Source organism: Schistocerca serialis, chromosome 9 (genome assembly GCF_023864345.2).
Source record: "Schistocerca serialis cubense isolate TAMUIC-IGC-003099 chromosome 9, iqSchSeri2.2, whole genome shotgun sequence".
Lineage (NCBI taxonomy): Eukaryota > Metazoa > Arthropoda > Insecta > Orthoptera > Acrididae > Schistocerca > Schistocerca serialis.
Genome location: NC_064646.1, coordinates 213664843 through 213688441, shown reverse-complemented (window position 1 = coordinate 213688441; position 23599 = coordinate 213664843). Strand labels below are relative to the sequence as shown.

At 40.4% G+C, this 23599-nt stretch overlaps 1 protein-coding gene across 1 annotated transcript in view; it reads right to left on the bottom strand.

The window, feature by feature from the left end:
• The window catches only part of LOC126419495 (RIMS-binding protein 2-like), a 268550-nt gene that overhangs the window by 222942 nt on the left and 22009 nt on the right, over positions 1-23599 (bottom strand). Inside the window, exon 3 of the mRNA XM_050086685.1 lies at positions 17964-18207. Coding sequence (XP_049942642.1) covers positions 17964-18207 — 244 coding nt within the window. The remainder of the gene's footprint in view (positions 1-17963; positions 18208-23599) is intronic.

The following is a 23599-nucleotide window of genomic DNA, read 5'->3' as shown; positions in this document are numbered from 1 at the left end:
AGTCAATCAAAAGACTGATAATGAAGATTCCAACTTATTCAAGGGGTGAAATAAATATCTAGGTTCTTGTTCTTAACTCACATAGGGCACCTAACAACAAGGTTTACCGTATTTACTCGAATCTAAGCCGCACTCGAATCTAAGCCGCACCTGAAAAATGAGACTCGAAATCAAGGAAAAAAAAAATTCCCGAATCTAAGCCGCACCTGAAATTTGAGACTCAAAATTCAAGGGGAGGGAAAAGTTTTAGGCCGCAGCTCCAAATCGAAACAAAGTCGGTCCATTGTAATATAAGACACAATTTAGGTCGAATGAATGACGATACAGCTACAGTAGTTTAGTTCGAGTCGTAAGCTTAGCAGTTAAGCTTTACCAGGTAGCCATTGCTATGCGCCAGGCGCTCTGTCCGTATTTATACGGGTACCCTTCCTTTTGCACGTGCTTTGTCTGGTTTAAATCGTTTGCTTATTTTGCTTTGATCTGATAAGTGTCGTTTTCTTTGTTATAGGTGTTTACGTCACTCTAAGCTGAAAATGCATTACTGAACTGTGTCATGCTTGTTTGTCGCATTCTGATAGTGCATGTTTACGGCCTGTTGCCGCTCGCGGAATGGCTTGCTTTTGTGCGCGCAACCGCCGCTTACAAAAAAAAGAGGAATCGTCTCACTAGCGAAACAATGGCAAGAGACTGCTATTTTTTGTTACTTACACCACTGCTTTTTTTGATAATGATAAGCAAGAACCAAATAATAGACTGTGTATGATAAATGATGTTCTGAACGAGAGTGTAGCGAAAATTTTTCTCCGTTTGAAAATCTTTGCTGGCGTCTCTTTAGTACATTACATTCTGCACAGAAATTACAGTCATCTTAGATTTAAAAATCTAGTCAGTTGCCGTGCTACATTTCTGACTGTATCACTATTAGGCATAAGAATAATACGAATATAAACCTGACACAATACGTATACTCTTCCGCGTTTACTGTTGTCTCACTCTAGTTTTGTAGTTTATTAGGCAGACAGGATTTAAATTATATAGCAGCAAACACGAAAGAATACATGGCAAAATGTTTATATTCGTATTATTCTTATGGTGAAGAGAATACTGCATGTGATTCACAATTCATCAAGTTCCTATTAGCAACCATCTCTTCTCACAGGTAGGAAATAATTCAGAATGTGGAGTTGGCCATATTGACAAACATCCCAAACAGTCTTGCCAGTCGGATTTTCATAGTACATTGAAATGCTGCTACATTCGAAGATGAACAATACGGAATTTGTATTTACTTCGTTGGATAATGTATGAAAATGCGTGGTCGAAATTCGAAGCGGAGAAGAAAAGCTCGTCTTCCACCTCTTTTTTTAAATTTATTTACTGACGCAGAGGTTTTGGCGCCAGTATTTATCTTTGTGCCTACAAAGTATACCTGTGTAGTGCTACGTATATTCGATGGCAGAAGTTAGTTGTGGCGGTGCATTTCAACATTTTTCAGAACTTCCACTTGCTTTGCACTCGATTCTAAGCCGCAGGCGGTTTTTTGGATTACAAAAACCGGGAAAAAAGTGCGGCTTAGATTAGAGTAAATACAGTAATTCTTTTGGTACAAATACTTTGTATACACTCAAGCATTCTCAATAGAGATTTGAATATACTCGTGCATTCTCCATAAAGATTTAGCAGAGGACATGAAAACAAGTTGAAGAAACCTAGTGGATCAGTTGACAGCTCACATATGTTGTTTCCCAGCCCACAGACCCCTTGAGTATGTTTGCTGTGACACTGGAGAGGATGGAGTCTATGGCACTGCCATACACTTATGGCAGCTTTAGGGTTGCCACATGTTACCCCAAGTGAAATTCCCTTATATTTCCCTGACTTCCAGACAAGTTTTAGCATTTTTCCATGACAAATTTTGAGATCTCAAGGGGCAAGTAAAGATATCAGTTGACAAAAACTTAAGTATTTCTAAACGTGTGAGCAAAAGTCTTAATTACTAACATCAACATCTTTTGCAGTGAACTTTTTTTAGATTGAGAAAGCAAGCCAAATGGTATACATGTTTCATTAAAACCACTGATGTTATGTTATTTCTATAAAATGAAACACATTTGGTGACAAAAACATATATTTCATTGGAGTTGCGAGACAGATTTAAAATAACATCACTGATTTCAGAAATACCCTCAGAAGAAAGTAAGTCTCTTGAAAGAAGTGTATAAGGCAGGGAAGAATGTAAATCGACACTGTAGGTGACTGCCAATAAAATGTTGGTTCTATTATGTTCGTTATTGCTGGTTATTAATCACTGTGTTATGTCTTTTATTTCACAGATACTGTGTGGTTTTTCTTACAAGAAATACATGTGTACATGGCATACAAGCTGCCAGTGACTGCCACAATTTTCTCCGTCTTATCACCCATACTTTCTAAAATATAAACTACTTTCTGCTGCATTACATCACACACAAACAGACCTGGCCTGCAGGCATGTAGGTGAAACCAGATCTGAAAGGCAAATGATGGGCTTTAGGTTGGCAGGCCTGATCTTTAGAGATACCCACGGAACTAGCCTGCAGTTTTGCCCTGTCATGGAGGTCATCTGGTGTGGCCAGCTATTCACATGTCACAGACACCATGTTGATGACATGAGACCATGGAGACCAATCCATGCAACAGATAACTTGAGCAAATACTCTAAGAATCAATACTAATGAGGATAGGTGGCCACTCACTGTAAAGATGATAGCTGTGCTGCAAACATGCGCATAGAAAAGACAATCACACTCTCACAACCAAATTTTTGGCCATAGCCTTTATCAGAAAATGATAGCGGACACACATTCACACAATCACTCAGACACAACTCATGCACACATGACCGCTGTATCCGGTCACTGCATCACCAGTCTCTGAGTATCAGATCAAAACAAACCACTCCTCATGCCACCCTGCCTCTTGTCAGCAGCTGCTAGGCTAGCAGTAAGAAGAGGTGACAGCACTGATTGTAAGCTCAGGGCAGTGGTAGAAATAAGAGAAGAAGAAAGAATGAGGCAGTAGGGGAACAGCTCATGTACTCCACTCTGCCCAGCCAGCGACGATGCATGATATCTCAGTAAACAAACCATTTCATCTACTGGGACAAAAATGAGATTTTTCCAGTGTTTCTTTTTTCAAATTTCCCTGATATTTCCTTGATTATCCTGACAAATTTGAAATTTCCTGATATTCCCTGATTTCGAGAACTTCTCTTCTAGCAACCCTGAACTCTTACAATGGGGAGCACAAAGCTAAATATTAATGTTGCGTGACAGCAATGTGACGTAGCTAAATGGTCTATTAGGCAGGTTGTTTAGTGGAGCTTTATTTTGGGAGTATGGAAGAGAATTCACACAGTGTTGATATAATTTCTAAATTTTGCAAGGAAATGATGTATTTAGACACAAGTGTAAACAATTATAATTACCCACTACTGATGTTTGTTATTTTAACTGACTAATTATATCATCATAAATTAAAGGCACTGCAGTGCAGTTTAACTCATTTAATTTACTTTACAAGTGCATACTGGGCTTTTAACACGTAAGACATAAAATTTTACATGCACATTACATACTTACAAGACATGAACATGTGCAATAGAAAATTATGTCAAAATATGAGGACATATGACCATCATCTTTGAGATAAATTATTTGTGGGGACACAAACACAAAGTATGCTCCTTAAGCTGCCAGTAATGCCATGACCTTGGAGGAATGTATTTATTCCCTTTCTAATAATCCATTTTCTCTAAACGTATATAAAGATTCAACAGCTCAACAAGCAACCATCTCAAGCTTCGATATACCTTTCAACCACTCCCTCACTGTAAATGATAATCCTTAAATTACTGAAAAATAACCATAGAGTTTTAAAGCTTCCAAAACTATCAATAGAAAGTAAAGAGACAATACTGGAAACCAAATGCTGCAACAATGACCAGTTAATCCAAAATTTTGTTCAGATGCAATATATAGCATTGACAATTACTTTTCCTTCTTCAAACAAATAGTGACATTCACTTTAAGTTCCATTGTGAATAATATTAACAGCATACATGAATCTAGAGCTTTAAATAAATTAAATTCAACAGAAAATACATCAGTCACCTTTATTCTATAACCATGAAAAAATCATGAGCTTTAATAACAGCTGCTTTCCATGGTGTCATTAACTGGACACACAGGAGGTGTACCCATACAGAATATGCTACCTGTCCTGCACTGTCAGGGTAACAGCAGATGCAGGACCAGTTTTTCAGAGTAAAGTTAGCTGTTAGAAATTTTGAATTATAGTAACTCTGTTTAGGAGTATGTGTGCATGAAGGTGCAGTATTCTTAAAGTATTTGAAATAATAGAACAATTATATAAAATTGTATATGTTTTTGAATGCTTTACAAATACATTATTTAACCACATTTCATGTAATTCTAACCAGCACATTATCCAAATTTACACATTTTGTCCTACTCTGGTTTGCTGTGCATTATTACAGTTTGTTTACTGATATGCCCTTAGAACAAACGATGCAGCTCCCAAGCTAAGGAGTCAGACAACCAGAATATTCTCAATATCTGACACCTATTAATGTCAATTAAGGTTACTGACAATTTAATTCACTTATTGCTGGTTTTGCAATCCTGGTTCTTGTCCTTTCCATTAATTTTAAGTTCAGCCAAAGCATGACTTTACGAATTGTGTATCTACTACGCTTCAATGCATTTCTGTGTATGTTTCACATAAGCTTTAATGTTTAACACTTACAGATATGCCAATGTGCTCATTCTCTCTCACCGAATGCCCCAGAGACAGGTTTCAAGCTTTCACTGTTAAGAACAACATAGATCAGGCTTTCCTAATTGGTACATCATGATGTTTTACTGTGTAGCAGAGTTACACAAACTTTGTTGCAAAATTTAGTTTTGTCCAGAAATCTACACTTTATAAGATTATTATGCTGCATTTTATTTTTAATGTGGAAGGTAGTAAGATGGAGATCCCACTGATGACAAGGACAATAAAGACAAGGTCCAAGTGTTATTAAAAGGAGGTGATTCACCCGGGATCCATTCTGGTTCAGTGGGTAAAGATACCACATTTCTCTAAAATTCTCTTCACATATGCAGACTGATTTATTAGAAAACTTTTGTCCCAATTCCTTGATTCATAATCCCAAGAAGGAATCAATCTTTTCTACAGTGATCTGAAAACATTTACCCAATGCTTGATAAACATAGCTGTTGCATCAATGGGGCCCACAGCCAATCCATCACCAACATAAAACAGCAGTACCAGGTTTTCACCATAGAACACACATGGATCTGAACAGCTCTTCTGCAAATTATTTTCAGTAGTAAATTTAACAACACATTCATACCCACCACTTTGAATCTTGCTTTAAACTGTTTAGACTGTTTAGTAAATTACATACACTTCTTTTACCATCATCAAATCCCTCTGCTTGACACATATATAGTTCCTTCTTCAAAATACCAATCAGAAATGCTGTCATCACATCAAATTGTCTTAAATCATATTGAGTTGCAATGCTCAACAGAGCTCTCATCATCTTAAATTTGTAAAAAGGCTAAACATGTCAACATAATATATTCCAAAACATTGAATATGTATTTTTTCCATCAATCTTGAGCCAGTTCATTATTTGCAACAAATTTTGTAGTAAAGACTAACTGATTTTCTATGACCTTGTTTGTTTTAGTTTTGTAAACAAGTTTCTTTCTTTTACTTGTTTCCAGAGCAATCATTTATTCCTCCATTGCTTTCTTCCACTCTTCAGGATTTTCTGACTACACTGCTTCTTTACAGTTCCTTGGTGTCCTGCAAAGAAGCATCATTCTTGGTTGATGGGCTGAATCTTCACTGTAAGATGATGGTTTCTTCAAATTTTGTGATTCACATAAATTGTGGCTTTCTTTGTCTTCATTCTTGCTGCCAACTTTCTCTCAACTTGCTCTAAATGTCATACAACTGGTCGCAGTCCTTTTGTCACTTATTGCTACATTTTGTTTCATGCAATCCCACTGACTATCCTCTCCAAATTCAATATTTTCATGTTCACTTCCTGTAAAATTTTCAGCTACATCTATATATCAACACTTTTAGTCTCTTGAGTAAGTAGTTTCTATAATTGTTTGCAGCTGAATTTTACATCTCTTCATATGCACATACAACTTTTTTCAGGAAAATAAACATACACTCCTGGAAATGGAAAAAAGAACACATTGACACCGGTGTGTCAGACCCACCATACTTGCTCCGGACACTGCGAGAGGGCTGTACAAGCAATGATCACACGCACGGCACAGCGGACACACCAGGAACTGCGGTGTTGGCCGTCGAATGGCGCTAGCTGCGCAGCATTTGTGCACCGCCGCCGTCAGTGTCAGCCAGTTTGCCGTGGCATACGGAGCTCCATCGCAGTCTTTAACACTGGTAGCATGCCGCAACAGCGTGGACGTGAACCGTATGTGCAGTTGACGGACTTTGAGCGAGGGCGTATAGTGGGCATGCGGGAGGCCGGGTGGACGTACCGCCGAATTGCTCAACACGTGGGGGGTGAGGTCTCCACAGTACATCGATGTTGTCGCCAGTGGTCGGCGGAAGGTGCACGTGCCCGTCGACCTGGGACCGGACCGCAGCGACGCACGGATGCACGCCAAGACCGTAGGATCCTACGCAGTGCCGTAGGGGACCGCACCGCCACTTCCCAGCAAATTAGGGACACTGTTGCTCCTGGGGTATCGGCGAGGACCATTCGCAACCATCTCCATGAAGCTGGGCTACGGTCCCGCACACCATTAGGCCGTCTTCCGCTCACGCCCCAACATCGTGCAGCCCGCCTCCAGTGGTGTCGCGACAGGCGTGAATGGAGGGACGAATGGAGACGTGTCGTCTTCAGCGATGAGAGTCGCTTCTGCCTTGGTGCCAATGATGGTCGTATGCATGTTTGGCGCCGTGCAGGTGAGCGCCACAATCAGGACTGCATACGACCGAGGCACACAGGGCCAACACCCGGCATCATGGTGTGGGGAGCGATCTCCTACACTGGCCGTACACCACTGGTGATCGTCGAGGGGACACTGAATAGTGCACGGTACATCCAAACCGTCATCGAACCCATCGTTCTACCATTCCTAGACCGGCAAGGGAACTTGCTGTTCCAACAGGACAATGCACGTCCGCATGTATCCCGTGCCACCCAACGTGCTCTAGAAGGTGTAAGTCAACTACCCTGGCCAGCAAGATCTCCGGATCTGTCCCCCATTGAGCATGTTTGGGACTGGATGAAGCGTCGTCTCACGCGGTCTGCACGTCCAGCACGAACGCTGGTCCAACTGAGGCGCCAGGTGGAAATGGCATGGCAAGCCGTTCCACAGGACTACATCCAGCATCTATACGATCGTCTCCATGGGAGAATAGCAGCCTGCATTGCTGCGAAAGGTGGATATGCACTGTACTAGTGCCGACATTGTGCATGCTCTGTTGCCTGTGTCTATGTGCCTGTAGTTCTGTCAGTGTGATCATATGATGTATCTGACCCCAGGAATGTGTCAATAAAGTTTCCCCTTCCTGGGACAATGAATTCACGGTGTTCTTATTTCAATTTCCAGGAGTGTAGTATCCACAATCATCATAGCCAACCACATATCACTTTTAGGATTTAGCATCAAACTTTTTCCATTTTTGTGTAGGAATCCAAGCAAACCATTCCATTTCAAATATTACCAACTTATCAAAATGACCTTCTTTCTCCAGAAATATTTAAGTTGAAAATTTAATTTTCATGGGACCAGTTCAGTTTGAAGTATGTTGTAGCCAGAACAGCCTCACCCCACGATGCTTCTGGTAGGCATTCAACAGAGCAGAGCCAAGAATGTGCCATCTCACAAAGGATTCAATTTTCCGGCTCATCAACTCCATTCTGCTGATGAGTGTATGGTGCAGTAACTGAACGTTTCAGTCCAATTGAGTCAGCAGAGTTATGTGCATTGTTATTAGAGAACTCCTTGTCACTGCCTGCATGTAATTCTTTCACAGTAAAATATCAGCTTGAGTCTTTATCATTTTAATGAACAGTGATAAATTTCTTTTGTTTTTCTTTTTTTGTGTTGCAATAGTTTTGTTGCCCTATAGCTGCAAAAACCATTCTTGAAAACATCAAAGTACTGATGAAAGTGCAAAGCATTTTTTCCACTGGTCTACCGCAACATCTGCATAAACTAATTCTCCAGGTGTAAAGGGTTTCTGCACTCTTTCACCAAATGCCAGCTGATGATGTTTACTGTAGATGCATTCCTCAGAAGCGATACCATCAATTTTTGTCTGTATATCACAATCTTTTGAAAACTGCTGCATAAATCATTTATTTTTATGACCAATTTTTTCTGCCATCACTATAATGTGTTATCAGTGTCTGCAACAACACAAGACTTTTCTTGATTAACAACCTTCACATCTAGAAAATATCCTCATTTTTGCCAACAGATGTAGCAATGGCAACTGAATACTGTATTTGAAAAATATTAACAATTTTTCCATCATTTCGAATTGTGTAATTTATTCCTTTTTGCGCAACTTTCTTAACAGAAAATAAGTTACGGGATCCATCAGGATAAAAGCAAACATCTTCAAAATATCCCTCTGCCCATTTCTGTCGATTGAAAATCTGAACATCAATTTGACCTGTACCAAATTCTTCAATCTGCACACCATTCTTGGCACTATCCACCTTCCTTGGAGATTCAAATGGTTCATACATAGTGTACCAATTATGCTGACTTGTTACGTGATGTGTTGCATCACTGTCAATATACCATTCGTCGCAGCCAAGTGTATTTATATCTACTGAAAAATTACTGACTCTACCTATTGAAATTTTTTGCTCAGTTTATTAAGTATTTGTGAGACTACAACACTAGTTGCCTGTGCCAATACATTCATTTGATCAATGGCCTTTTTTCTTACATATAAAACGCAACAATCCATTTAGCATCATTTTGATAAGTGACCTACTTTCCCATATGAAAAGCATTTTCTAACTTAATTTCTTTTATAATGAGATGTTTTCAATGCATCTGTTTCAGATGAAGTTTGTGGCTTCATTGCTGTTTGTTAATCTTTATTTTCACTGTCACTGCTGTAGCTACACTTCTGTCAACACGACTTGCTATTCTCAGAACATAATTTAAACACTGTTGTTTTGCACTGTTGTTTTGCAACTCATTCGTTTGGCTATATTGCCTTGTGTCCATGTGTGTGGGGAGCCCCACACAATGTTTTGAAAACCTGCATCAAAGCTGATGAGTGTTTTTCTGTGAAAAGACTTCTGTAATCTTCACAATACCAACAATGTGAAAAAACAATTATTCACCTGAAGATCATGGTGTGAACCACTTAAATACTTAGCTGCACAATAAACAAGTGATTGATGCAAAAAAACTGTTTTATTTGTATTTATCAACAGTTACAGCCCTCAACATTCTGTCCCTTATTGACACAATATTCATTATCTGAAATCTCTTTAGCGATGTCCACCTCTGTAGCGCAGTGGTAGCATTACCACCTACCAAGCAAGGGACTGGGTGTATATGTCATTCATCATCATTTCTATCATCACTGACACGCAAGTTGCCAAAGTGGCGTTGACTAAAAGACGGCGGTCAAACCCCGAAAAGGGATATCCCGACCTATAAATGCCATACGATCATTTAATTTCTTTAGCAAGCTTGCAATATCCAACACAAAGTAAAGGCTTGACTCCAAGCAATAGAATTAGACATTTCCTTGCTTTAGCATTAGCTTTGATCCATTAGGCGAGATTGCTATTACAATTTTGTACACTTTCTTCTGGCTTCATCAGCTCACTATATACACTACTGCCCATTAAAATGACTACACCAAGAAGAAATGAAGTTGATAAACGGCTAATCATTGGACAAATATATTATACTAGAACTGACATGTGATTACATTTTCACGCAATGCTGGTGCATAGATCCTGAGAAATCAGTACCCAGAACAACCACCTCTGGCCGTAATAACGGCCTTGATATGCCTGGGCATTGAGTCAAACAGAGCTTGGATGATGTGTACAGGTACAGCTGCCCATGCAGTTTCAGCATGATACCACAGTTCATCAAGAGTAGTGACTGGCATATTGTGATGAGCCAGCTGCTCGGCCACCATTGACCAGATGTTTTCAATTGGTGAGAGATCTGAAGAAAGTATGCACAGGGCAGCAGGCAAACATTTTCTGTATCCAGAAAGGCCTGTACAGGACCTGCAACATGCGGTCCTGCATTATCCTGCTGAAATGTAGGGTTTCGCAGGGATCAAATGAAGGGTAGAGCCATGGGTTGTAACGCATATGAAATGTAACGTCCACTGTTGAAAGTGCCGTCAATGCGAAAAAGAGGTGACCGAGATTTGTAACCAATGGCACCCCATATAATCACGCCTGGTGATACACCAGTATGGCTATGACAAATACACGCTTCCAATGTGCGTTCACCATAATGTCGCCAAACATGGATGCGACCATCATGATGCAGTAAACAGAACCTGGATTCATCCGAAAAAATAATGTTTTGCCATTTGTGCACCCAGGTTCATCGTTGAGTACACCATCGCAGGCGCTCCTGTCTGTGATGCAGCATCAAGGCTAACCGCAGCCACGGTCTCCGAGCTGATAGTCCATGCTGCTGCAAACCTCGTCGAACTGTTTGTGCAAATGGTTGTTGTCTTGCAAATGTCCCCATCTGTTGACTCAGGAATCGAGATGTGGCTACACAATCCATTATGGCCATGCAGATAAGATGCCTGTCATCTCAACTGCTAGTGATATGAAGTGGTTGGGATCCATCATGGCATTCCGTATTACCCTTCTGAACCCACTGATTCCATATTCTGCTAACAGTCATTGGATCTTGACCAACGCGAGCAGCAATGTCGTGATACAATAAACCACAATTGTGATATGCTATAATCCGACCTTTATCAAAGTCAGAAACGTGATTGTATGCATTTCTCCTCCTTACACGAGGCATCACAACAACGTTTCACCAGGCAACGCCGGTCAACTGCTGTTTGTGTATGAGAAATTGGTTGGAAACCCTCCTGATGTCAGCACATTGTAGGTGTCGCTACCGGTGCCAACTTTGTGTAAATGCTCTGAAAAGCTAATCATTTGCATATCACAGCATCTTTTTCCTATTGGTTAAATTTTGCGTCTGTAGCACGTCATCTTCGTGGTGTAGCAATTTTAATGGCCAGTAATGTATTATTCCTGGCTCATGAGAAGTCGTGAGCTTATTGAACCAGAGAATATTTGCCAAGTCTGTTCGATGTACACTACTGGACATGACAGTTTGGCAATCTCCCTGCATAAAACCTTCATCTTTACATCACCAGAATGTGTTCTGTGTCACAAGATTGATTTGATCATGCACAAAGAATATTTAAAACAGTGTACAAAATTAAGTGATTGTAATCCAGACTGAATAACATTCTGTTGGGAAGCAAGAAGGTGAATAACAATAAGTCCAGTGCTAAAACATTAAAATATATTCTAAAGAAGTAATTTAACATGAATTTGGCCAAAGGAATACTGGAAAATGAGAGTGCAGGAGGAAAAGGAACAGTTCCAAATGAGTTCTATTCAGGGATGAAATTAAAAGCCTCAATGAAAGCAGTACAGCTACACAGAGAAAACTTACATCATAATCAACAAAATTTGCCAGTAAAAATGTAGCACACAACCAGGAAGTTCGAGAAATTATACTTGCAGGTAGCAATCACCTTAGAGGAAGAAAATTATGTTATGAGGATATCAAAGAATATGCTGTTTGCAATGAAGTGAATAATCTATATTACTAAATGCATATCCCAGAACATAGCACCAGTTGCAGATGAAAGTTGCACATGCCCTATATTAATGTCCACTAATTGGTGCCCACATACTTTTGATGAGAGAGTATAGATATGAGGGTTGTCCAGAAAGGAATGCACTGCATTTCTTCCAAAATGTTATGTATGTATTATTTGAAGTCTCCTGAGTGAGAGCGCCAAGTTTCCATCACTTCCGACACATAGAGTAGCTGTGTTCAAAATGGCACCTGTAAGTGTTGCGTATTACAAGCAATGAGCTGTCACTGAATTTCTCACTGCAGGGAAAGAAACTGTGGGGAATATTCACAAATGCTTGTGCAAAGTCTGTGGAGCATCTGCTGTCAACAGTAGTACAATTAGTCACTGGGCGCAGAGGGTGAGGTCATCAGAAGTCAGTTTGGCGGAGCTCCACAATTTGCAGCCGTCAGGGAACCATCTGTGGCTGTCACACCTGACATGTTGCAGTGAGCTGATGTTGTCAATCATGAGGACGGATGCATTGTGACTCAGCAATTGGCACTGCATCTGTCAATCAGGAAAGGAAGTTCACACAGTGAAGCATTGGCTCGACCACCAGGACAAGGATTGGTAGCAACAGGGCATATATGCCCTTGTTTTGCACCAGTGCAAGGCCATTAGAGCAGAAAGGAGATTACATGGAAAAATAGGGTGTGAAGATAAAACATCATTCTTTTATGTGTGTAATTCTTGTTATGTTCAATAAAGAATTGTTGAAGAAAAAAAAATGTGGTGCTTTACTTTCTGGGCAACCCCTGTATTTCACAATGGAGAATTTAATAAAGTTATCTTTTTCAGGCATGAGATGCGCTAACTGCAATTGTACCCATCATTTTCTGCTACTTCAGTTCAATCATCTCATTTGTCTTATGGAACAATGCTGTAGGCCTATACTTAACAAGTAGCTACATTTCTCATTTAAACTGTTAATTTTATACATCTCTGATTATACTTGTGCCAGTAAATTCTCTGCAAACACTCTGATTGATTGAAGTACAGTCTGAAAAAAGTCAAACAAATATTCAGTCAGATACTGATAGGATTTCAAAGTGGTACAAATACTGGCAAATCACTTTAAAAGTTCAGAAGTGTAAAACTGCACAGTTCATGAAATGAAAAATATGTTGTGTCCAATGACTATAGTATCCATGAGTGACAGTTGGAATTGGTCAACTCTACAAATGCCAGGGCATAACAATTTGTAGGGATATGAAGTGGGACAATCACATATTCTCAACAGTGTCCATTGGTAGAATACTATGGAAATGCAATCAGTTTACAAAGAAGATTGTATGTAAAACAATTATGTGACCCACCTTATAATATTACTCAAATGTGTCAGCCCAAAACCACATAACACTATCAGGGGATTCTGAATATATACAAAGAGGCAGCACAAATGGTCAAAGGTTTTTGTGAGTCGACCTCCTATAGGAATATGTGACACTTCTTTTTGAACACCCTGTACATTCAGTGATTAACCTCTTGCGGTGAAGTGAAATGAAGAATGATTTTCTAGTTTCTGGTGAAATCAAATATCATACAATGAGTGAATACTTCTGTTTTAGTACATTTACTATCAATAAATCAAAGACGAAATTTAGAAGAATTGGATCCTATTTTGAGTGACTATTCAATATTATTTTAAATCACAAAAATAACTGCCCAGTGAAACAAGAATACTTTTCCATATTTGGACATAAATACTTTTGGGCTTTTGGACAGGTGTAACTGTTTATAGACAGTCAGATACGTACTTGGAAGAAAAGTTTTCAAAAGTATATCCATACCTTCTGCATTACAGAAAACTTGAAGATATGAATAGTAAAACAATGTTGCTACCATAGGTAGGAGCATCAAAGAACCTGCTGTCTATATCTTCAAGGATCCTTTGTATTGTCACAAAATTGTTGTGTTAGCATTCATACTCCTGCCACTAGCGGAATCATGGGTAATGTCTACTTCTGCTATTCCTTTAACGGTCTATGTTTAAAAGTTTGATTCTGTTTATTATTGTTATTATTATTATTATTAGTAGTAGTAGTAGTAGTAGCAGTAATAGTACTTCATGTGAGATGAGTAGAGCCATGGCCAACAGGGGTTTTTCTGCTGCATATCACAAAACGATTGCTGTAGTGCGTGCTAAAAGGTCTAGCTCGTAGCTCGACTACACCATGTCAATGTTTTTTTTTTTAATCTACAATTATCTGTTTATCTATCCCCCCCCCAATGAAACATGGACCTTGCTTTTGGTGGGGAGGCTTGCGTGCCTCAGCAGTACAGATGGCCGGCCATATCGTAGGTACAACCACAATTGGGGGGGGGGGGGGGAGTATCTGTTGAGAGACCAGACAAACATGTGGTTCTTGAAGAGGGGCAGCAGCCTTTTCAGTAGTTCCAGGAGCAACAGTCTGGATGATTGACTGATCTGGCCTTATAACATTAACCAAAACGGCCTTGTCGTGCTGGTAGTGCGAATGGCTGAAAGCAAGTGGAAACTACAGCCGTAAATCTTCCTGAGGGCATGCGGCTTTACTGTATGGTTACATGATGATGGTGTCCTCTTGGGTAAATATTCTGGAGGTGAAAACCTGCCTTGGGTAAATATTCTGGAGGTGAAAACCTGCCCCATTCGGATCGCTGTGCGGGGACTACTAAAGAGAATGTCATTATTAGAAAAAACAAAATGTGTTCTACGGCTCAAAGCATGGAATATCAGATCCCTTAATCAAGCATGTACGTTAGAAAATGAAAAAGGAAAATGGATAGGTTAAAGTTAGATATAGTGGGAATTGTGAAGTTCGGTGGCAGGAGGAACAGGACTTCTGGTCAGGAGAATACAGGGCTATAAATACAAAATCAAATAGGGGTAATGCAGGAGTAGGTTTAATAATGAATAAAAAAAAAAAAAAAGGAGTGCTGGTAATCTACTACAAACAGCATAGTGAACACATTATTGTAGCCAAGATAGAACGAAGCCCATGTCTACCACAGTAAACCAAGTTTATATGCCAACTAGCTCCATGGGCGATGAAAAGATTGAAGAAATGTATGAGGAGATAAAAGAAATTATTTAGAGGGAAACAAAAATTTAATAATCATGGGGGAATGGAATTCAATAGTAGGAAAAGGAAGAGAAGGAAAAGTACTAGGTGAATATGGAATGAGGGTAAGGAATGAAAGAGAAAGCTGCCTGGTAGAATTTTGCACAGAGCATAACTTAATCATAGCCAACACTTGGTGCAAGAATCGTGAAAGAAGGTTGTATATGTGGAAGAGGTCTGGAGACACTAGAAGGTTTCAGACAGATTATACAATGGTAAGACAGAGATTTAGGAACCAGGTTTTAAATTGTAAGACATTTCCACGGCAGATGTGGCATCTGACCACAATCTGTTGGTTATTAACTGTAGATTAAAACTGAAGAAACTGCAAAAAGGTGAGAATTTAAGTAGATGGAACCTGGATCAACTGTAAGAACCAGAGGTTGTAGAGAGTTTCAAAGAGAGCATTAGGGGTGACAACAATGGGGGTAAAAAATACATTAGAAGAGGAATGGATAGCTCTGAGAGATGAAATAGTGAAGGCAGCAAAGGATCAAGTAGGTATAAAGACAAGGGCTAGTAGAAATCCTTGGGTAACAGAAGAGATATTTAACTTAATTGATGAAAGGCGAAAATATAAAAATGTAGTAAATGAAGCAGGCAAAAAGGAATACAAGCATCTCAAAAATGAGATCAACAGAAAGTTCAAAATGGCTAAGCAGGGATGGCTAGAGGACAAATGTAAGGATGTAGAGTCACGTATCAGTAAGGGTAAGATATATACCGCCTACAGGAAAATTAAAAAGATCTTTGGACAAAAGAGAACCACTTGTATGAATATCAAGAGCTCAGATGGAAACCAGTTCTAAGCAAAGAAGGAAAAGCAGAAAGGTGAAAGGAGTATATAGAGGGTCTATACAAGAGCGATGTACTTGAGGGAAATATTATGGAAATGGAAGAGGACGTAGATGAAGATGAAATGGGTGATATGATACCACGTGAAGAGTTTGACAGAGCACTGAAAGATGTAAGTCAAAACAAGGCCCCGGGAGTAGACAACATTACATAAGAACTACTGATAGCCTCGGGAGAGCCAGCCCTGACAAAACTCTACCACCTGGTGAGCAAGATGTATGAGACAAGCGAAATACCCTCAGACTTCAAGAAGAATATAATAACTCCAATCCCAAAGAAAGCAGGTGTTGACAGGTGTGAAAATTACTGAACTATCAGTTTAATAAGACACGGCTGCAAAATACTAACACGAATTCTTTACAGATAAATGGAAAAACTGGTAGCAGCCAACCTCGGAGAAGATCAGTTTGGATTACATAGAAATGTTGGAACACGTGAGGAAATACTGATCCTATGACTTATCTTAGAAAATAGATTAACCCACTACATTTCTAGCATTTGTAGACCTAGAGAAAGCTTTTGACAATGTTGACTGGAATAGCCTCTCTCAAATTCTGAAGGTGGTGGTGGTAAAATACAGGGAGCAAAAGGTAATTTACAATTTGTACAGAAACCAAATTGCGGTTATAAGAGTCAAGGGGCATGAAAGGGAAGCAGTGGTTGGAAAAGGAGTGAGACAGGGCTGTAGCCTATCCCTGATGTTATTCAATCTGTATATTGAGCAAGCAGTAAAGGAAACAAAAGAAAAATTTCGAGTAGGAATTAAAATCCATGGTGAAGAAATAAAAACTTTGAGGTTTGCCGATGACATAGTAATTCTGTCAGGGACAGTATAGGACCTGGAAGAGCAGTTGAATGGAACAGACAGTGTCTTGAAAGGAGGATATAAGATGAACATAAACAAAAGCAAAATGAGGATAATGGAATGTATTCAAATAAAATCAGGTGATGGTGAGGGAATCAGATTAGGAAACGAGACATTTAAAGTAGTAGATGAGTTTTGCTATTTGAGGAGCCAAATATCTGATGATGGTCAAAGTAGAGAGGATATAAAATGTAGACTGGCAATGGCAAGGGAAGCGTTTCTGAAGAAGAGAAATTTGTTGACATTGAGTATTGATTTAAGTGTCAGGAAGTCATTTCTGAAAGTGTCAGGAAGACTTTTCTGAAAGTATTTGTATGGAGTGTAGTGATGTATGAAAGTGAAACATGGATGATAAACAGTTTGGACAAGAAGAGAATAGAAGCTTTTGAAATGTGGTGCTACAGAAGAATGCTGAAGATTAGATTGATATATCACTTAACTAATGAGGAGGTTCTGAATAAAATTGAGGAGAAGATTAATTTGTGGCACAACTTGACTAGAAGAATGAATCAGTTGGTAGGACACTTTCTGAGGCATCAAGGGACCATCAGTTTAGTGTTGGAGGGAAGGGTGGAGGGTAAAAATCATAGAGGGAGGCCAAGAGATGAATACACTAAGCAGATTCGGAAGGATGTATGTTGCAGTTGGTACTTGGGGATGAAGGAGCTTGCAGAGGATAGAGTAGCATGGAGAGCTGCATTAAACCAGCCAGTCTCTGGACCGATAACACAACAACAACAATTATCTGTTAATTGTTATTGGTTTTCTTGGGAAGCATTGATTGAAATTTATAATTAGCTCAATTGAGTAGTGCAACTTTAATACAGAGAATATATTCATATTAAAAAAAAAAAAGAACAACAACAACAACAACAGACTGTATTCTTTATGTAATGGTGATGAAAGAAAAGGCATCACAATTCAGGTTGAAGGTGTATATTGGTTTACAAGTTAGCAGTCTTTTCTGGAAAATAATTGAAGCTGCTAATGAGAAGAATTGCAAGAAGCATTATAACTTATTTTACATAACATATGAATTGATTATAAGTATAACTTCACAGAACATGATAATTAATTACAAATATATGATAGGAAGTCCACATTACAAACAAGAATTCCAGTAAACTTGTTCACAAACAGGTCTATATCCCAGGTACATTAACCTTACTCACCAGTAATTGTGTGCCGGTAAACTCCAGGTTTTACTGTGCGAACCTCCACATTGTTGACACATACAACATGTTGATAATTACTGTTGCTTGGTAGCCAAGAGATGACAGCTGATGAACTGGTGACACGGCTTGCACGCACACTAGTTGGACCAAGAGGTACATCTTTCCCTATGACCATTGTACATGCTGCATCCCGTGAAGTACGGCGATTTGGTGTGACTGAACGAACACTGATGCGATGGGGCTATATGATGAGAAACAAAACACACAGTGCCATACTAACCTATCTTTTGCTAAAGATCAGAGAAGTCTACTTTACAAATATTTATAACCTATTAGAAAGCAGATGTAACATTCCATATACAGTTTCAGATAACTCAAGAACAGTGCTACAAAATAATTTCACAAAGATGAAATTCCTGAATATCACAAAACATGCCCCACAACAATTTTCCTCAAAATGCCTTAACAGTGCTGTAACAGTAAACATACTATGTAATTTCTTTCATTAGTTTCTAAATAACCTGTATGTGTCATCTATACGAGATGAACAAAGAAATTAATTAATTTCAGCTTAAACTAAGTTTTTTTGGGTCAAAACTTGGCCACGTAAAATTCCTCTGCTTTTGCTCCAAGGGAATCCTCCAGTGTGTATGTGGTAGCACTACACTGCAGTGGGTGGGCAGTAGCCTACTCTTCTTTTACTCACACAGTGTGAAGCCCATACTGAGGCCTCACTTTTTCAATTTTTCTCTACATCTTGTTACATGAAGGACAGACAGTTAAGTGTGTTAAAGTCATTCAACATTCTTTACATCAGGCAGGTGACTTTTCATCCTGTATCATCAGATTATGAGTTATATTTAACCACTTTCAGACTCTAGTCACCTGCAGTGTTTTGACAAGGATAACTGCCTGTTACTCAAATTAAGGATGCTGATGCCTTGATCCTTCCTCTACTGATTTTTATTTCAAATAGATGTCAAGTGGTGATGCTTCATTTAAAAAAAGGAACAGTTGGTAGACGCTGAAAGAAAGGAAAAATTCTAATACTGTGTCAACAGTGAGGTCATTAGAGGTATGGCAGAGATGTCCAACATTTTCTCCTTCACTGGGTGATTGTGCTGTGCATCAGCTTCATTCACAGTTCCAGTCTCCTTTGTGGAATACCCATAATCACTAAGAATATGTTGTTCTTTGTTTTAAAGAGGAAAAATAAGTCCAACTTCTTGTCAACACTAAGGTCCTAAAAGACAGAACACAAGTTCACTCAGTTGAAAAGAGCAAAGAGAAAAATATCTTCTATACCAAGTTCATACCAACCATTATCTGATGTGATTATAGAAAACCAGGTGAATCCTTAACCATCATGGTTGGATTGGCAGTGGGAGAGGGAGGGACAGAGCAGCTTGAACAATAGCATTCCTGCATTTTAATTACAATCCAATGCTGCTCAGAGATGGCACTTAATGGTACTTGGAACTGTCTGAACTAAATTATAGAAACAGCCCCATTGATTGTGAGGTGGAAAGAGCATTGAAAAGAACTAAAGTCATGGAAATTGGAGCTTCTGGCATAGCTGCAATTTGTGGCTTCTAGTCCTTGTCACAGAAGTGGTTGATTTGCCAGTGGAATGTATGGGTTCCTTATCACTGTTAACAATGTGGGTGACTGATGGGGCGATTATAGCCAGTGGCATTTCAGTTACCGCTGTGGTTGAAGTATTATGAAAAGCACAGCTGAGTTGCAGATAGGCACAACAAAAAGACTATGAGAAAGTGAACTTCCAGCCAACAAGGCCTTTGTTGAAAATAGGCAACATACACACACACACTCAAGCAAACACAACTCACACACACATGACCTCATCCTCTTGCAGTTGCAGCTGAAGCCAGACTGTGAGCATCATCGCATGATGCAAGAGGCAACCAAGTGGTGATAAGGAAGAGCCTGGCGTGTGGAGGGGAGAGATAGCATGTTAGGGGTGGAGGGTGGAGAGTTTTTTGGGGTGGCATTGTGCATGTTACTCTAGTTCCTGGAGAGCAAGAGTTTCAGTGTTTGTTGTGGGATACAAGAATTCTGGATTGCATAGCAGGAGAATTTTATGGATGGAGAGAAGGTATTGCTGGGAGGTTTGGGCTTGACTGATTGGGTTTTGCAGGACTATGTTGATGAGTGTTAAACTCTGGCAGAATCTGAACAGATTGAGGTCATTATGGAAGGCAGGGTGGCAGCCAGGGATGGGTAAATCAATGGTAAGGCCAATCAGGGGAATTCCATGAGCCAAGCAACAATGCAGGAACAATATGTGAGACTAGGTTATAGCTATCCAGAACCAAGACCCACACAGTATTCCTAAGATGTTACGTGGATCATGGAACGTGAGACTAGGTTCTGACTGGCCAGTAACCAGTCCCACATACTGTTTCTGCATTGTTGGTTGGCTCATGGAATCCCCACAATTGGCCTTACCATCAAGTCATCCATCTCTGGCTTCCACCCTTCCTTCCACAATGACCTCCATCTGTTCAGAATCTGCCAATCTATAGCACTCACCAACATAGTCCTGCAAAATCTTATCAATCAAGCCAAAGCTCCTAGCAGTACCTTCTCTCCAACTGTAAAAATCTCATTCTATGCAATCCCAAATTCCTGGGTCTCATAACACACATTACAATTCTTGCCCTCCAGGAACTAGAGCAACATGCTCAATGTCACCCTAAAAAACTCTGCACCCTGCTCACTTCCTACTCCTGTCTTGGAATATCACTCCCCACTACCTCTACAACAACATCCAAACTTTCCCCTTGGGCCCTCATAGTTAACAAACCCTGTCTTGCAGACCTACTACATTTACACCACCCTCCAAAACTCCCTCCCACCACTAAACTGGAATCCAGAACATAAACAGACCCAAAACACAGTTATGAACCTTTCCTCCAAAAGCCTTAGCTTCACAGAAGTATCACTCCTTTCCAAAGGTCCCACCTTTTGCCCAATTACCAAATTCAGTCATGTAGATCTTGTTAAAAATTGTCTCTTCTTATTTCAGTAGCTACAGTGATAACACAGTTTTGCAAATAACCCTATCAATCAGACTCAACCAAAGACCAATGTTGAACCTTGCCTGGCTCCATTCACTCCTCCATGCAAACCTGATCCACCTCCACTGCCCCCAAATCACAACTCCTGTTAACATTCCAGAATTTCTTAACCTTGTCCCTTGCCTCAACATGATTTCCCAAATCCCTCAACATGCAAACTAACTTTACATCTGCAGAAAGAACTGCAATCCACCATCTAAAAACTGATCCCAACCTTATAATCCTACCTGCTGATGAAGGCTCCACCACAGCTGTCTTGAACTGCAAGGATTACCTGGCAGAACAACTCTGCCAGCTGCCAGATTCATCCACCTATAAACCCTGCCACACTGGCCCCGTTCCAGAAATCTAGCAGGATCTCCAGTCCTATCCCAAAACCTCTTCCCAGAGTCCATCTCTCTTTTCACCCCTATCAATTGCCGCACTCCTACCTTCTACATGCTTCCTAAACTCCATATAACCAACCATCCAGGAAGCCCCCTTGTGGGCGGATACTGCGTCCCAACGGAGATAATCTCTGCTCTCATAGACCAACAACTTCAGCCTATTACCTGCAACCTACCTTCCTATATAAAAGATACAAACCATTTCCTCCACTGTTCCTGTTCCTTTACCACACAGTGCCCTGCTCATCACTACTGATGCACTAGCATCGCTAATGCCCATGGCCTTACCACCACTGAACACTACCTTTCCCAATACCCAACAGATTCCAAACCAACAACCTCCTTCCTAGTCACAATGAACAACTATATCCTAATTCACAATTACTTCTCCTTTGAAGACATCATCTACAAACAAATCTGGGATAGGCCTATAGACACCCATATGGCACCATCCTCTGCCAACTTACTTATGGGCCACTTAGAGGAATCTTTCCTAAACACCCAGAATCCCAAAACCCCTCATCTGCTTCAGATTCATTGCTCACATCTTCATGATGTGGATTGAGGGTGAGGACACACTATCCCCATTCCTCCAGAACCTCAACATTTTCTCCCCCATTCGCTTGGTCCTACACAAACCAACACGCCACTTTCCTCAATGTTGACCTCCACCTCAAAGATGGCTACGTCAGTGTTTCTGTCCATATCGAACCCACCAACCACTAGCAATACCTCCACTCCAATTCGACAGCTGCCATACATTTCATACCAAGAGGTCTCTTCCGTACAGCCAAGCCACTCATGGCCATCGCATATATATAGTGATGAACAGTCCCTCACAAAATACACTTAGGGCCTCACTGAGGCCCTTACTGACCATAATTACCCTCCCAACCTTGTACAAAAATAAGTCTCCCATGCCTTATCCTTCCAGTCACCCACCACCTCCCAAGGTCCCACGATCTGGCCAACAAGGAGCATTACCCTCATGATTCAGTACCATCCAGGACTGAAGCAACTGAATTACATTCTCCCCAGGGTTTCAACTACTCTCATTGTGCTTTGAAATGAGAAATGTCCTATCCACAATCCTTATGCCCCTCCAACAGCGGCATTCCATTGCCCACCGAACCTGCACAATATACTCGTCCATCCCTACATAACCGCTGCTCCCGACCCCCAGCTGGCTCATATCCCTGTAATAGACCTAGACTGGAGACCTGTCCCATACATTCTCTCACCACCACCTACTTCAGTGCAGTCACAAACATCACTTATCCCATTGAAGGCAGAGCTACCTGTGAAACTAGTCGTATGATCTACAAGTTAAGCTGCATTCAACTGGACTTGACACCTAACAAGCCATCTATCCACAAGAATGGTCCCTGACAAACTGTGGCCAAGAAACAACTGGATCACCCTTTCGCTGCGCATTCTGTCCAACACAACATTCTTCATTTCAATGACTGCTTCACAGACTGTGCCACTTGGATCTTTCATTTTCTGAACTGTGCAGGTGGGAACTCTCCCTGCAATATACACTGTGTTTCCACGAGCCTTCTGGTTTTTGTTAGCCATTATCCTTACTCATCTAGCCCCTTTCCTTCTCCCATCTAGCACTATGCAGCCCTCCGTTCCACCCATGCACCCAGTCTTTTTGCTTCTCACTTTTCTGCTATCCCTTTCCTCTTCCCATTCTCTCTTATCTAACCTCCCAACTGCCCTACCCTCTCCTCTCTCCATCTCATCCCTGCATGCTCCCACTGGCAGCACTTAAAGTACTTTACCATACCCCATCCCTAGCATGTTATCCCCCCCACCCCCAACGCCTCCCGGCACACCCTCAACTTTATCCCCACACGGTTGCCTCTCTCATCGTGCACTCTGGCTTGAGCTGCCATAGATTGTGGTCATGTGTGTGTGAGTTGCGTTTGCTTGAATGATTATGTGTGTTGTCTATTTTTGACAAAGGTTCACTTTCTGACAGCCTTCCTATTGTACCTACCTGCAACTTCTCCACTATATGGTGGGTAGCAACTATCCTTCTCATAGTAATGTTGTATTCCATTCTGGATATTCCATGATAATGAAAGTGTTATTTATGAATATTCCATGGTTCAAAGCACAAATGTCCCACTGAAGCATG